Source organism: Pituophis catenifer, unplaced genomic scaffold, assembly GCF_029215685.1.
Source record: "Pituophis catenifer annectens isolate HBS135680 unplaced genomic scaffold, rPitCat1.0.hap2 SCAF_15, whole genome shotgun sequence".
Taxonomy (NCBI): domain Eukaryota; kingdom Metazoa; phylum Chordata; class Lepidosauria; order Squamata; family Colubridae; genus Pituophis; species Pituophis catenifer.
Genome location: NW_027256895.1, coordinates 1,106,118 through 1,119,406, shown reverse-complemented (window position 1 = coordinate 1,119,406; position 13,289 = coordinate 1,106,118). Strand labels below are relative to the sequence as shown.

The window sequence follows — 13,289 nt, the reverse complement described above, 5'->3', positions numbered from 1 at the left end:
TCCTTCCTTTCCCCACCCTTTCTTTCTTTTTTCTTTTCCTTCCTTCTAAATCCTTTCTTCCTCCCTCCCTCACTCTTTTTCTTTCCTTCCTTCCTTCCTTCCCCCTCCCTTTCTCTCTCTCTCTTTTCTTTTCCTTCCTTCCTTCCATCTCTTTTCTTCCTCCCTCCCTTTTTCCTTCCTTCCTTCCTTCTTTCCTTCCTTCCTTTCCTTCCTTCCCCTCCCTTTCTCTCTCCCTCTCTTTTCTTTTCCTTCCTTCCTTCCATCTCTTTTCTTCCTCCCTCCCTCTTTTTCCTTCCTTCCTTCCTTCCTTCTTTTCTTTCCTTCCTTCTTTTTCATTTCTATAGCCCCCCCCCCCCAAAATCTCGGCAAACACTGAGCTTCTTAAAATTTAATTTAGAAAAGCTGCAAACACCCTGGCAGCTTTTAAGAGTTTTGGAAGAATCTTTCTTTTAAAAAAAGTTCCCCAGCGCTACAAACATCGCCAAAGGGGACTCTGGAGACAGAAAAACCCTCCAGATGAGACCTCCAATGAGAAAAGACCCCCCCACACCTCCGTTCCCAGCAGCTGACATGGAGGTAGACTGGTCCTGAAAGTGGAGGCTCCACCAAGCCAACGTGACCAAGAGCCCTCGCTTGACTCATCCGATGCTCATTCGTTTTAAGGTGGCCCAATGAAGCGGCTCAGCCCTGACCCCTTAAGAGAGGTGATTTCGGGGTTCATTTTGTTGGAGTGCTCGGATCTCGAACTCGTGACCAGGCTGCACATTTTTACCAGGTGCCGAGACCGTTGGGCACACAGTGTCCTTCTCGGCTGGCTGCATCATTAATGTTTAGCGTCTTTACAAAGCCTGGGATCTTGCATCACTCGTTCTGGGCTTCGGAGTCCCGTCTCTCCAGGTCCTGGGGACCCCCCCCCCCCTCCTGTTTGCGGACACAAACACACAACCCCACAACCACACAGGGTCTATCACATCCCCCCCACCCCCCCATCAAAGCTCACAGCCACCTTCCCCAACCTGCTACTCTGCATTGGATGCCAGCCAAGCCAGGGAGCGATGGGAGTTGGAGTCTGAGACACACACATGCCCCCACTCCCACATCACAAGCAGGCTCAGTTGTGTGCGACCTTTCGCACGCACAAAAGTTGTGCTTCGTCAGATGTGGCCGGGAAGGATCAGCGCCCGGAGGGGCCTTGTCGAGATGAGAGCCAGCCATACAAGCCCTCTGCGCAACTATCACACACCTACGCACCACCCACAACTCATTCTCGGGAATAAAAAGAGCCAAAGGACCAAAAGAGGAAGCAAAACTCACACATTTGATGCTTCTTTGTGCGCATTTTTGTTTCTGTATTTGCTGTACGAGGCTCGGAGTCGCTTCTTATGGGCGGCCGTATAAATCTGAAATAGAATAAAACGCTAAAAAACTTAACAAGTTAATAAATTTATTTATTAGTTCAATTTATATGCCGCCTTTCTCCGGAGACTCAGGGTGGCTAAATGGAAAAAAAGAATAAATAAAATAAAGCCGAACAATAAGATGAAAGCGTTAAATATAATAAGAAACAACAAATATAGCAAGCTAAATATAAATAAATAAGAATAAATAAGATAAATAGGGAGTCCTTCAATAAATAAAATGAGGTAGAAATAAAGAAATAAAACAAAATAAAAGCAAATTAAATGTAATGGCAATAAACAATAAATATAATAGCAAAATAAAACAATGAATTAATCCATAAAATAAATAGAGTCATTAATTGAATAAAGATATAGAAATAAAGATATAAAAACATTAAATAGAATAATAAAGAATAGATATGACAGAATACTGAATTAAAATAAAGATACAGTAATTAAAGAAAGAAAAATATCTAAAGAAAAATAACAATAAAATAATAAACAAAAGAAGGCTGCTGAGGATGATGGGAGTTGGAGTTGCAGGGGTATGGGGAGGTGAAGGGTCTTCAGAGGGAGCCCAGTTGGACCACCTGATAAATATTGGGGGGGGTAAGCCATGTCCCTCCCAGCGGCCAGCTGTTCGTTCCCCCTTGTTTAGCATGGGGGGGGGTCTCACATTAAGGAGGACCCTCGGACTGGGGGACCCACTCCCTTGGTTTGATAAGAGGCTGGCTGGGGGGGGCTTTGCAAGTGGGGAGGGGGTTTTAAAGGGAAGGGGTGGAAACCCCTCTCTTGGGGGGGGGCTGACAGGGCCAGAGGAAAGGGAAGTCCTGGGGGGAAGGGGAAAAAGACAGGGGCCACGACTGTCTGACTCAGCTGCCCCCTTGGCCCTCTTATTTTATTTTTATTTTTTATATTTCCAATTTATATACCGCCCTTCTCCCTGAGGACTCAGGGCAGTGTACAGCCAAAATAAGAACATAAAATACAAATATTAAAAAACAGTTAAAAATATATATAAATTTGGCCCAGAAGTTAAAAAATCACAAACCGATTAAAACAATCTTGAGGGGGCTCCGATGCCACCCACCCACCCTGGGGGATTTGCACCCGTGGCTCCCTTGTGCACAGTAGCAGGGAGATGCCTTGTTGTGCGAAATTATGCACAACCTAGAAGGATAGAAAAGGGACCCTCAACTAGATTCCTTCCTTCCTTCCTTCTTTCCTTCCTTCCTTCCTTCTTTCCTTTTCTTTCTCTCTCCTTCCTATCTTCCTTCCTTCCCCCATTCCTTCCTTCTTTCCTTTCACTCTTCTTCCTTCCTCCTCCTTTCTTTCTTTCCTTTCCTTCCTATCTTCCTTCCTTCATTACTTCCTTCTTTCCTTTCTTTCTCCTTCCTTCCTTCTTTCCTTCCTCTCTTCTTCCTTCCTTTCCTTGCTCTCTCCTTCCTATCTTCCTTCCTTCCTTCTTTCCTTTCCTTTCCTTCCTATCTTCCTTCCTTCCCCCATTCCTTCCTTCCTTCCTTTCTCCTTCCTTCCTTCCTTCTACTTTCCTTTCCTTTCCTTCCCTTCCTATCTTTCTTCCTTCCTTCTTTCCTTTCCTTTCCTTCCTATCTTCCTTCCTTCCTTTTTTCCTTTCTTTCTCCTTCCTTCCTTCTTTCCTTCCTCTCTTCTTCCTATCTTCCTTCCTTCTTTCCTTTCCTTTCCTTCCTATCTTCCTTCCCTCATTCCTTCCTTCTTTCCTTCTTCCTTCCTTTCCTTTCTACCTTCCTTCCTTCTTTCCTTTCCTTTCCTTCCTATCTTCCTTCCTTCTTTCCTTTCCTTTCCTTTCCTTCCTATCTTCCTTCCTTCCCTCATTCCTTCCTTCTTTCCTTTCTTTCTCCTTCCTCCCTCCCTCCCTTCTTCTTTCCTTTCCTTTCCTTCCTATCTTCCTTCTTTCCTTTCTTTCTCCTTCCTTCCTTCCTCCTTCTTTCTTTCCTTTCCTTTCCTTCCTATCTTCCTTCCTTCATTACTTCTTTCCTTTCTCTCTCCTTCCTTCCTCCTTCTTTCTTTCCTTTCCTTTCCTTCCTATCTTCCTTCCTTCCTTCCTTCCTTTTTTCCTTTCTTTCTCCTTCCTTCCTTTCCTTTCTCTATCCTCCCTTCCTTCCTTCCTCCCTCCCTCCCTCCCTCTTCCTTTCCCCTCCCTCCCTCCCTCCCTCCCTCCCTTCTATCCCGCCTTTATTAATGTCCCCTTCTTCGGTGATCTTTTTCAATCCACCCAACTTGAAGATGGGTGGATTTCAACTCCCAAAATTCTGGCTGGGGAATTCTGGGAGTTGAAGTCCGCCCATCTTCAAGCCATCAAGGCTGAGAAACACTGACCTGCTTCCAATTTACAGTGCATTTTTTTTAAGCAAATTGTACACTCTGGAGAGAAATAATATTGACAGAGCAAAGGTCCCGTGGGGAGGGATTGGGGGGGGGAGAGGACAGAAGTGGCCGCACTGCTTACTCCTACAGGCTGGTCCAGCCCCCTCAGGCCAGCCCTGCTTTCATAGGGTGGGTGGGGAATGAATTTGGTGACGGATCTTCGTGGTGCCCAAACTTTGCCCGGGATAGCTTTCTAACCAAGCTTGGGTGAGCAGAGGGATCTGGTTGCCAGTGGCCTGCAAGATCCACGAAGGAAGAGGAGGGGGTGCAGGGCAGCATGGCGACTTCGGTGGTCAAGTGAGTAGCCAGGACGTGGTCAGGAGCTTCCTCTCCTGAGTCCCAAGGAGAGCGATGCCGTGGGGTGAATAACAGAGTGGGAAGGGACCTTGGAGGTCTTCTAGTCCAGCCTGCTTCTCAAGCACAGAACCTACACCATTCCAGACAAGTGACTGTCCAGTTTCTTCTTAAAAACCTCCATTGATGGAGCACCCACAACTTCTGGTGGCAGGCAGTTCCACAGGTGAATTGTCCTCACTGTCAGGAAGTTTCTCCTTAATTCCAGGTTGCTTCTCTCCTTTATTAGTTTCCATCCGTTGTTTCTTGTCCTGCCTTCTGGGGCTTTGCTGAATAGGGGGACCCCCTCCTCTCCTTTGGGGCAGCCCCTCAAATACTGGAACTCTGCTCTCATGCCACCCCTGGTCCTTCTTCTCATTTGACTGGACGTGCTCTAACTTGGGAGTTAACAGATTAACAGAGTTGGAGGGGACCTTGGAGGTCTTCTAATCCAACCCCTTTTCAAGCAAGAGACCGTCTGAATGCTCAGCAATGGCCGAAAATGTGAAAAGTGTCATAAATCACTTGAAGATGGGTGGACTTCAACTCCCAGAATTCCCCAGCCAGCACAAGCTGGCTTAGGGAATTCTGGGAGTTGAAGTCCACCTATCTTCGTGACCAAGCTTGAGAAATTCCGTTCCAGAGACTTGCCTCCAGACTTACCTATCTCCAGATCCCCATTCGCCCCTTCCCCATTGCCCCCCCCCCCTACAATTTATCCCACCCACCCATCTCTGCCCATTTTCCCCAGCATGGAAGCCTCCGAGGCCCCCACGACGCCCGAGATGTACGAGAACTTCCAGTCTGCAAATGTGGAGAAGGAATACGAAACACACTTTGAAAAAGGTACCTGGAAGCGGATTCGAATCATGCACCGGCTGATTTTGGGTGGAGGGGAGACATGAGTTGGTGGGGTGGGAACCTGGAGACCTCCTCCCTTGGGGGAGCCATATCATGGTCCCGAGGAGGGGTTGGGGGCTTCAAGTCCAGAAGGTGGAAAGGGCTTCTCAGAGATTCTAGCACCTCATTTCCCCGGGGGAGAGATCCCCCCCACTCTGCAAATGTCCATTTCTGGTCCTCGAAGGATGGGTAGGGGGTCTTCAGGCCATCCTTCTCTTTGCACAGACTTCCCATTGTCGAAGTCCTTCCCCCAGCGTGTCTGTCCCACCAGCCGGCTCCTTCTGGTACTGATGGTGTTCTGTGGCGTTCTGATCCTCTCGGTCAGCATCCTGGGCATTCAAGGTGAGTGTGTCACACGAACAATCTGGGACTTGTGCAAAGCCCCAAGGAGGAGGAAACGCCAGGCAGACCCGGAGATGGAGAACGAGCGTGCAAGAGGGGAAGTAAAAGAAGAAGAGAAACGTGGATTGGTCCATGTGAAATCCAAAGCTGCTGGAGTCTAAGTGATGGAAATGCAGGAAGACACCGTGTTTAGTTTTCGGGTGTTGTAGGATCTGGCCAAAGCTGGAGGGGCTGTTGCATGTCATCTAGTTCAACCCCGCCTACAGGTAGTCCTCGATTTACAACTGTAATTGAACCTGCAGTTTCAGTTATAACTGAAAATGGGAAATGAAGAAGAGAAACGTGGATTGGTCCATGTGAAACACAAAGCTGCTGGGATGGCTATAAAGGCAGGCAACCACTGTGTTGTTTGTTTTAACCTGAGTTTTGGGTGTTGCGGAATAGGCCAAAGCTAGAGGGCTACCCCACATCATCTAGTCCAACCCCAATCACAGGTAGTCCTTGATTTACAACCGTAATTGAGCCCGCAGTTTCAGTCGTAACTGAAGATGGGAAGGAAAGAAGGTTTTGTCAGAATAGGCCAAAGCTAGAGGGCTGCCCCACATCATCTAGTTCAACCCCAATCACAGGTAGACCTCGATTTACAACCGTAATTGAGCCCGCCGTTTCAGTCATAATTGAAAATGGGAAAGAAGAAGAGAAACGTGGATTGGTCCATGTGTGAAGCCCCCACAGACACCTCCTACGGGAGAGCAATAAATTCAGGCAATTGCTGTAGGGATTTTTTTGTTTTTACTTGGGTTTTGGGTGTTGTAGGAATAGAGAGAATAACAGAGGGAGGTACGGTTACGGGTTGCCCCCCCGTCCCTCGGCTCTGCTTCCTCCCTCCCCCTCTCTGTTCCAGGTGTCCGGTTCACCCAAAACCTCCAGGGGACCCAGAAGGGGGTGCAGAATCTTACCCAGACGATCCAGCTGGGGGTCACCAACCTCAAGGCCAAAAGTAAGGAGCCAGAGGGGGCGAGAAGCAGCATGCCAGCACCCCACCCCTTCTTCCCCCACCCAGCCCCATCCCTGGGGCTCCATTTTCCCAGGTGGGATAGGCATCCACTGGGGGGCACTTGTTGGAGAATGCGGGGCAAGCTTTCTCTTGGGAGGGTCGTAAGAAAGGGAGGTTGCTGGTGCGATTCCCGCCAAAGAAGGGGTCCTCCTTCTCCCAAAGTCCTTAGCTCTAGAACTCTTGGGGGACCATGGGAATGGGCCCCACTCCAACTGGGCCCTCCTTCTTGTCCTCTTTAAGGGAACAGCACCAGGACGAGACTGGCTGAGCTGCGGAAAACTTTGGAACAGGAGAACGATAAGCTGTTCAATGGTCAGCATTTTTCTCCCCGGAAACAGCCTTCTTTCAGCTGGGGTGTAGTTGTTGTGGGGGGGGGGACTTGGGGTCCCTACAGAGGAATAAGGGATGCTTGTTGTTGCCTTTCTCCAGTCTCAAAATCCCTGGCAAGAGAAAGAGGACACAACTGCTGCTGTCAACGTCAGGAGAGGATTCTAGCAATTCTTTATTAAAAGGCAGCTGCTTTCATGAGCCAACTCACCTGGCAGCTGCAGCCACCCAGCCAGCCTGTCTCCCCCTCCCTTTCTTTCCCCCTCCCCAATTGAATCCCCTCCATCAGCCCAGCCTCTCCAAGCACCAACGAAGGGAGCTGTTGCTGTCGCAGCTTCTCATTAAAGCACCCGCTTCCGAATCAAATGCTTTAGTGGGTTTTTTGGAACCGTGGATTAACACGGTGTTTTTCAAACGTGGCCACCAGAAGATGGGTGGACTTCAACCCCCAGAATTCTCAAGAACTCTCCCAGAATTCCCCAGCCAGCATGCCCCCGTGAAGGGAGCTGCTCACGCTTATGAAAGCAGCCGCCTCTGAATCAGATGCCTCAGTGGGGCGTTTTTGGCACCCTGATTAACACGGTGTTTTCCAAACTTGGCCACTGGGAGATGGGTGGAATTCTGGGAATTGAAGTCCACCCACTTTCCAGTTGTCAAGTTTGAACTAGAGAATTGAGATATCTGATTGGGAATGTTTTAACAGCGGCTAGAATTGTGTTTGCTAAAAATTGGGAAAACGAGAAAGTACCAACTCAAGATGAAGTTACTAGGAAGATCATGGAATGTGCTGAAATGAGGAAATTGACATTTGAAATTCGAGAAGAAGATAAACAATATTATAAGATATGGGATTTATTTTACCTATGGCTAGATAATAAAACCTGGAAATGAAATGAATGAAATGAAACCAGGAGCCTGGATAGCTCAGCAGACTAATGCATTGTAATTTAACTCCAGCTGTCTGCAATTAGTAAGTTCGAATCTCGCCAGGCTCAAGGTTGACTCAGCCTTCCATCCTTTCTAAGGTAGGTAAAATGAGGACGCAGATTGTGGGGGCAATAAGCTGACTTTGTATAAAATATACAAAAGGATGAAGGCTATTGCTTAACGCACTGTAAGCCGCCCTGAGTCTCCAGAGAAGGGCGGCATATAAATCAAATTTTTTTAAAAAAAAAAATGAAACATGAAATGAATTTTATAAATATAATATTTGAAAATAATTTTTATGAAGCGATAAAGCCCTGGTTAAATAAAGGATAAATGAGGATACTTATTTGTTTGATATATGAGAAATTAGGTAATTATTAAATTTTGAATATGGGGATGAAGCACAAAAGACTTGCAACCGATAGACACACTGTTTGCAATTGTAATGGATGATGGATTGGTGTTTTATGTTTTGTTTTAAAATTAAAAAAAAATTTCAAAAAAAAAAAGTTTGAACAACACTGGACCACCCACAAGGTCTGCCACTGAGACGGGGGAGCATCAGGGCAAGGACGGGGGTCTTTCAGGGATAGGGATGGGCTTCGGTTCTCCTCTTGGGATCCTGCCGTGTTTGGGTGAAGCTTCTTTCTACTTTTCTTGCTCTTCTTCCAGTGATGAAACTGGCAGAGATTCAGCTGGACACCCTCGATAAGAACACCAGAGCTTTGCACTGTGAAATTATCGAAATGAAGAGCAACGGTAAAAAAAGAGAGCCAGATTTTCTTTCTTTTATTTCTCTCCTCTCCTCCCCTCCCCTCCACTCATTTATTCTTCTCTTCTCTCCACTCCTCTTCTCCCGTTGTCTAGTCTTTTATTCTATTCTATTCTATTCTATTCTATTCTATTCTATTCTATTCTATTCTATTCTTCTCTCCTCTCCTCTCCTCTCCTCTCCTGTCTCCTCCCGTCGTCTAGTCTTTTATTCTTCTCTTCTCTTCTCTTCTCTTCTCTTCTCTTCTCTTCTCTTCTCTTCTCTTCTCTTCTCTTCTCTTCTCTTCTCTTCTCTTCTCTTCTCCCGTCATCTAGTCTTTTATTCTTCTATTCTCATCTTCTCTCCTCTCCTCTCCTCTCCTCTTCTCTTCTCTTCTCTTCTCTTCTCTTCCCTCTCCTCTTCTCTCCTCCCGTCTAGTCTTTTATTCTTCTATTCTATTCTTCTCTTCTGTTCTCTTCTGTTCCCTTCTGTTCTCTTCTTTTCTCTTCCCCCATCACCTATTCTTCTCTTCTCTTCTCTTCTCCCATCGTCTATTCTTCTCTTCTCTTCTCCCATCATCTATTCTTCTCTTCTCTTCTCTTCTCTTCTCTTCTCTTCTCTTCTCTTCTCTTCTCTTCTCTTCTCTTCTCTTCCCTCTCCTCTTCTCTCCTCCCGTCGTCTAGTCTTTTATTCTTCTATTCTATTCTTCTCTTCTGTTCTCTTCTGTTCCCTTCTGTTCTCTTCTTTTCTCTTCCCCCATCATCTATTCTTCTCTTCTCTTCTCTTCTCTTCTCTTCTCTTCTCTTCTCTTCTCTTCTCTTCTCTTCTCTTCTCTTCTCTTCTCTTCTCTCCTCTCCTCTCCTCTCCTCTCCTCTCCTCTCCTCCCCTCTCCTCCCGTCATCTAGTCTTTTATTCTTCTCTTCTCTTCTCTTCTCTTCTCTTCTCTTCTCTTCTCTTCTCTTCTCTTCTCTTCTCTTCTCTTCTCTTCTCTTCTCTTCTCTTCTCTTCTCTTCTCTTCTCTTCTCTTCTCTTCTGGAAGGCTGCTATCATGTCCCCCCACTCCCCCAATCCTTCTTTTCTCTAGACTGGCCAAACCCAAATCCTGCAACCGTTCTTTGTCTGTTTTCGTCTCCGGGCCTTTGATCCTCTTAGTTGCTCTTCTTTGCACTTTTTTCCAAAGTCTCAACCTCTTTTTTGGCTCTGACGCCCTGATCTTTTCTCTCCCCTCCCCCAAACCCCACCCCAGGCAGCAAAACTGGCTGCTGCCCCCGAGGCTGGCTGACCTATCGCTCCAGCTGCTACTGGACGACCCAGTCCACGGACACCTGGCAGGGGGCCAAAAAAGACTGCGAAGATAAGAACGCCCACCTGGTCATCCTCAACTCTGCCATAGAGACAGTAAGTGGGCCAGGCTATTCCCTGGGATTCCAGCAGGGGGCAGGAGAGAGGGCAGCTCTTTGTCCAGCACGGGCTTCGCCACGTTCCACCCTTACAGCCAGTCCTCGACTTACAACGGTTTGCTTAGTGACCATTCGAAGCGACTTCGACACCGGAAAGAGCGACTTACGACCGTTTCTCACCCTCACGACCACTGCAGCATCCTTGCGGGCACACAATCCCAATTCGGATGCTCAGCCATTGACTCCGATTTATTTATTTATTTTATTTTATTTTACTTCGAATTTATATACCGCCCTTCTTCCTGGGAACTCAGGGCGGTGTACAGCCAGTTAAAAACACATAATATAAACATTAAGAACAAATTAAAAGGAAACATCTCAATTTGGCCAAAAATTTAAGAAACATACAAATTTAAAATCATAATTTAAAATTATGATGGTCGCAGCGTCCCCGGAGGTCGTTTTTGTGACCTTTTGACCAGGTTCACTTAACAACCACGTTCTTAATGTAACACACTTAACGACCGTGGGAAGAAAGGTCGTAAAATGGGGCAAAATTAACGTAACAGCTGTCTCGCTTAGCAACGGAGATTCGGGGCTCAGTTGTGGCGGTAAGTCACTCGTGTTTTCTCCCGCCAGGACTTCGTGAAGCGCCACAGACAGGGAAGTGACACCTGGATTGGCTTGACCGACTCCAGCGGGGACTGGAAGTGGGTGGACGGATCGGCCTACAGCGTGGCCCCAAAGTGAGTCCAGTCTCTCCCCCTCCCCACAGGGAATTAAAATTAGCCCCCCGCCCCCCATTTTTACCAGGAGACTCATTATATTTTATCATCATCATCATCATTTAATGACCCCTACTGAATGGAGCCGAGGGTTTTACTGGCCGGATGCCCTTCTTGTCGCCAGTGAGGAGTTTTGTTCCGCAGATACATTCTCAGTGTGCCCAGAGGGAGAGAAACATTAACGAATATGAACTCTGTTAATCTCTTAAAGCTGTTTGTGAGGCCACAGCACCACTCTGCCCATTCTATTTTATGCCACGGATAAAACAATGGCATCTATTTTCACGGGGGCACAAAATGCCTCCGGGAAGCCCCTGTCTGGTCTGAGATATTTGGAATCCCCCTTTCATGCGGTTTACCCCTGGTGGGCTTCTTCTTGCTGCTCCCGCCTGGCTTGGCTCGGAGGAGAGGTCAAAACAGGGAAAGGAGGAGCAGAACAGGGTGACAGGCTGGGGGCGATGGGAGTTGTAGTCCAAAACGTGGAGGGGGGGAATGAGGTTGGAGATGGTTGCTTTGAGGTGCCAGGAGATATTCAATGTGATTCATTTTTCTTTTCTTGCCTTCCATTGTTCCTTCCTTCCTTCCTTCCTTCCTTCCTTCCTTCCTTCCTTCCTTCCTTCCTTCCTTCCTTCCTCTTTCTCCCTTCTTTCTCTCTCTCGTCTTCTCTCCTTCACTTCTCCCTTCCTTTTATTTTCCCTCCGCCTCCCTCACATCTCCTTCCTTCCTTCCTTCCCTCCCTCCCTCTTTCTTTCTTTTCTTTCTTTCTTTCTTTCTTTTTCTTTCTTTCTTTTTTTCTTTTTCTTTCTTTCTTCCTCTCTCTCTCTCTCTCTCTCTCTCTCTCTCTCTCTCTCTCTCTCTCTTTCTTTCTTTCTTTCTTTTCTCTCTTTCTCTTTTCCCCATTTTAGAGACTGGGATGTAGGCCAGCCAGACCACTGGTACGGACACGGCAGTGGGGGCGGGGAGGACTGCGTCCACATGACATCCAACGGCCTTTGGAATGACAACGTCTGTTCGCGCATGTTCCCCTGGGTGTGCGAGATGGAGCTGGGCATCTGAACCACCCCACAGCCAGCCCCTCCTCCCTTGCCCGGAGGCTCTCGGTCCACGTGCGAATGTCTTTGGGACAGGCTGACAATCGGGGGGGGGGGGGGGGGGGGGCTGAGAGGAGACACGTGTCCTGGGAGGCTTCTGGCAGCCCATCACAAAGGCCTCCTGCAAAGATCCGTGTCACCAGCCCGTCTCTCGCACCCGGGACCCAGAGAGGGCTTAAAAGCTGTAAAAACATCCGGGGGGGGTGTTCAAGGTCCCCCCGTCTTTTTTAAAACAATAAAGCTCCTTTTAAAGCAGCCGCCTCTCCGTCTTCCACTCAGGGGTCAGTCTCTTTGCGACAGTTGGGGTCTCTAGGGGCCTGTGGGTATCCAGCCCCCCTCCCCCACTCAAGCAGGCAGGGATTTAGAACAGAATAGAGCTGGAAGGGACCTTGGAGGGCATCTAGTCCAGCCCCCCACTCCAGCAGGAGACCCTACACTATTTCAGACAAAAGCTCAGGAGGACGAGCCCTGATTTATACATGGACGGGAGGCCACCGGGTGATCACAATCCTGCAGGTTCAGCTGCAGACCCCTCCCACCCCCACCACGATCCCCAGAAAGGTGGCCATGCAAATACTTTGTTGCTGGGAAAAAAACCCCTCGGCCTCCGATCGTTCAGCTTGGAGAGGCTGAAGAGGCAGCAGGGCCTCCTCCCATTCCAAGAGACCCTTGAGGCGAAGAGGCAGTCCCGGAACCGGCGAAATCTGGGGGGTGGGCAGGGGACGGAACGGGATCGATGGCCTTCTTAGTCACAGCAGATGCTGTTTCAGGACCTCTTTCCAGAGCACGATGCCATCGTCTCTTGAGACTGTGAAGGATGCCCATGAATGACTGGGAAAGTTACCAGCTCAACTCAAGGGAGATTTGAACTCGCTGCTCCAACGGACTCTCTCCAAACAGCACTTACCACCCAGTTCTGAAGTCCCGGCGGCCAGGCCACCCACACGGCAGCCCTGCGATCACAATTTATGACATTTGGGTTGGGGGGGTGGAGAAATTGGTGTTTATTTCTGGTTCCCAGGAAAATCTTCCCCGTAGCCCAGCGTCACATCTAGAGACATAAATCTAATACATAAATAAGGTGTTTAAAAATCACCTTTTACGATGGAAACCACTAGGAACCTTTTGGGAAAAAGAGAAGTAGAAAAATAGATAGAGTGGAAAGAGGCTTTTCTTAAAATCAAAGTACTGTTTTACGAAATACGAGGGGTTGGACTAGATGACCTCCAAGGTCCCTTCCGATTCTGTTAGTCTGTCAATCTGTTACAATTTGCCAGCTGGAAAAGGGCCTAACGGGGTCTTTCTGATTTTGGGGCTCCGCATAGACTAATATAACTCTCCTCCCGCCATGTTTGCAGCCTGTAGTCCTCGACTTACGACTGTCACTGATCCTGGCAATTGCTGTGGTAAGGCCTGATGGTCATAAAGCAGGTCATCACACCAATGACTTGATTTTATGACTTTTATGCAATGGCCATTAAGTGAACTCATTGTTTGCTGCTTATTTTGTTTCTATTTATTTATTTCCAGCTGGCAAATTTTAATAAAAGACGCTTCCCACTCTATTTAT

At 47.8% G+C, this 13,289-nt stretch overlaps 1 protein-coding gene across 1 annotated transcript; it reads left to right on the top strand.

The window, feature by feature from the left end:
* The first annotated feature begins 3,987 nt into the window (after positions 1-3,987).
* LOC139324939 (asialoglycoprotein receptor 1-like) lies at positions 3,988-11,974 on the top strand. The gene is made up of 9 exons (XM_070954716.1): positions 3,988-4,103; positions 4,891-4,985; positions 5,265-5,381; positions 6,286-6,381; positions 6,679-6,750; positions 8,365-8,451; positions 9,690-9,841; positions 10,483-10,589; positions 11,534-11,974. The coding sequence occupies exons 1-9, from the start codon at positions 4,084-4,086 to the stop codon at positions 11,682-11,684; spliced, it is 897 nt and encodes a 298-aa protein (XP_070810817.1). The 5' UTR covers positions 3,988-4,083; the 3' UTR covers positions 11,685-11,974.
* The last annotated feature ends 1,315 nt before the right edge of the window (positions 11,975-13,289 follow it).

Bases quoted from the DNA above. Each gene is read 5' to 3' on its own strand.
- LOC139324939 (XM_070954716.1), top strand. From the start codon at position 4,084: ATGGCGACTTCGGTGGTCAA. The intron at 6,382-6,678 runs GTAAGGAGCCAG...GTCCTCTTTAAG, and splicing joins CACCAACCTCAAGGCCAAAA to GGAACAGCACCAGGACGAGA. The intron at 8,452-9,689 runs GTAAAAAAAGAG...ACCCCACCCCAG, and splicing joins TATCGAAATGAAGAGCAACG to GCAGCAAAACTGGCTGCTGC.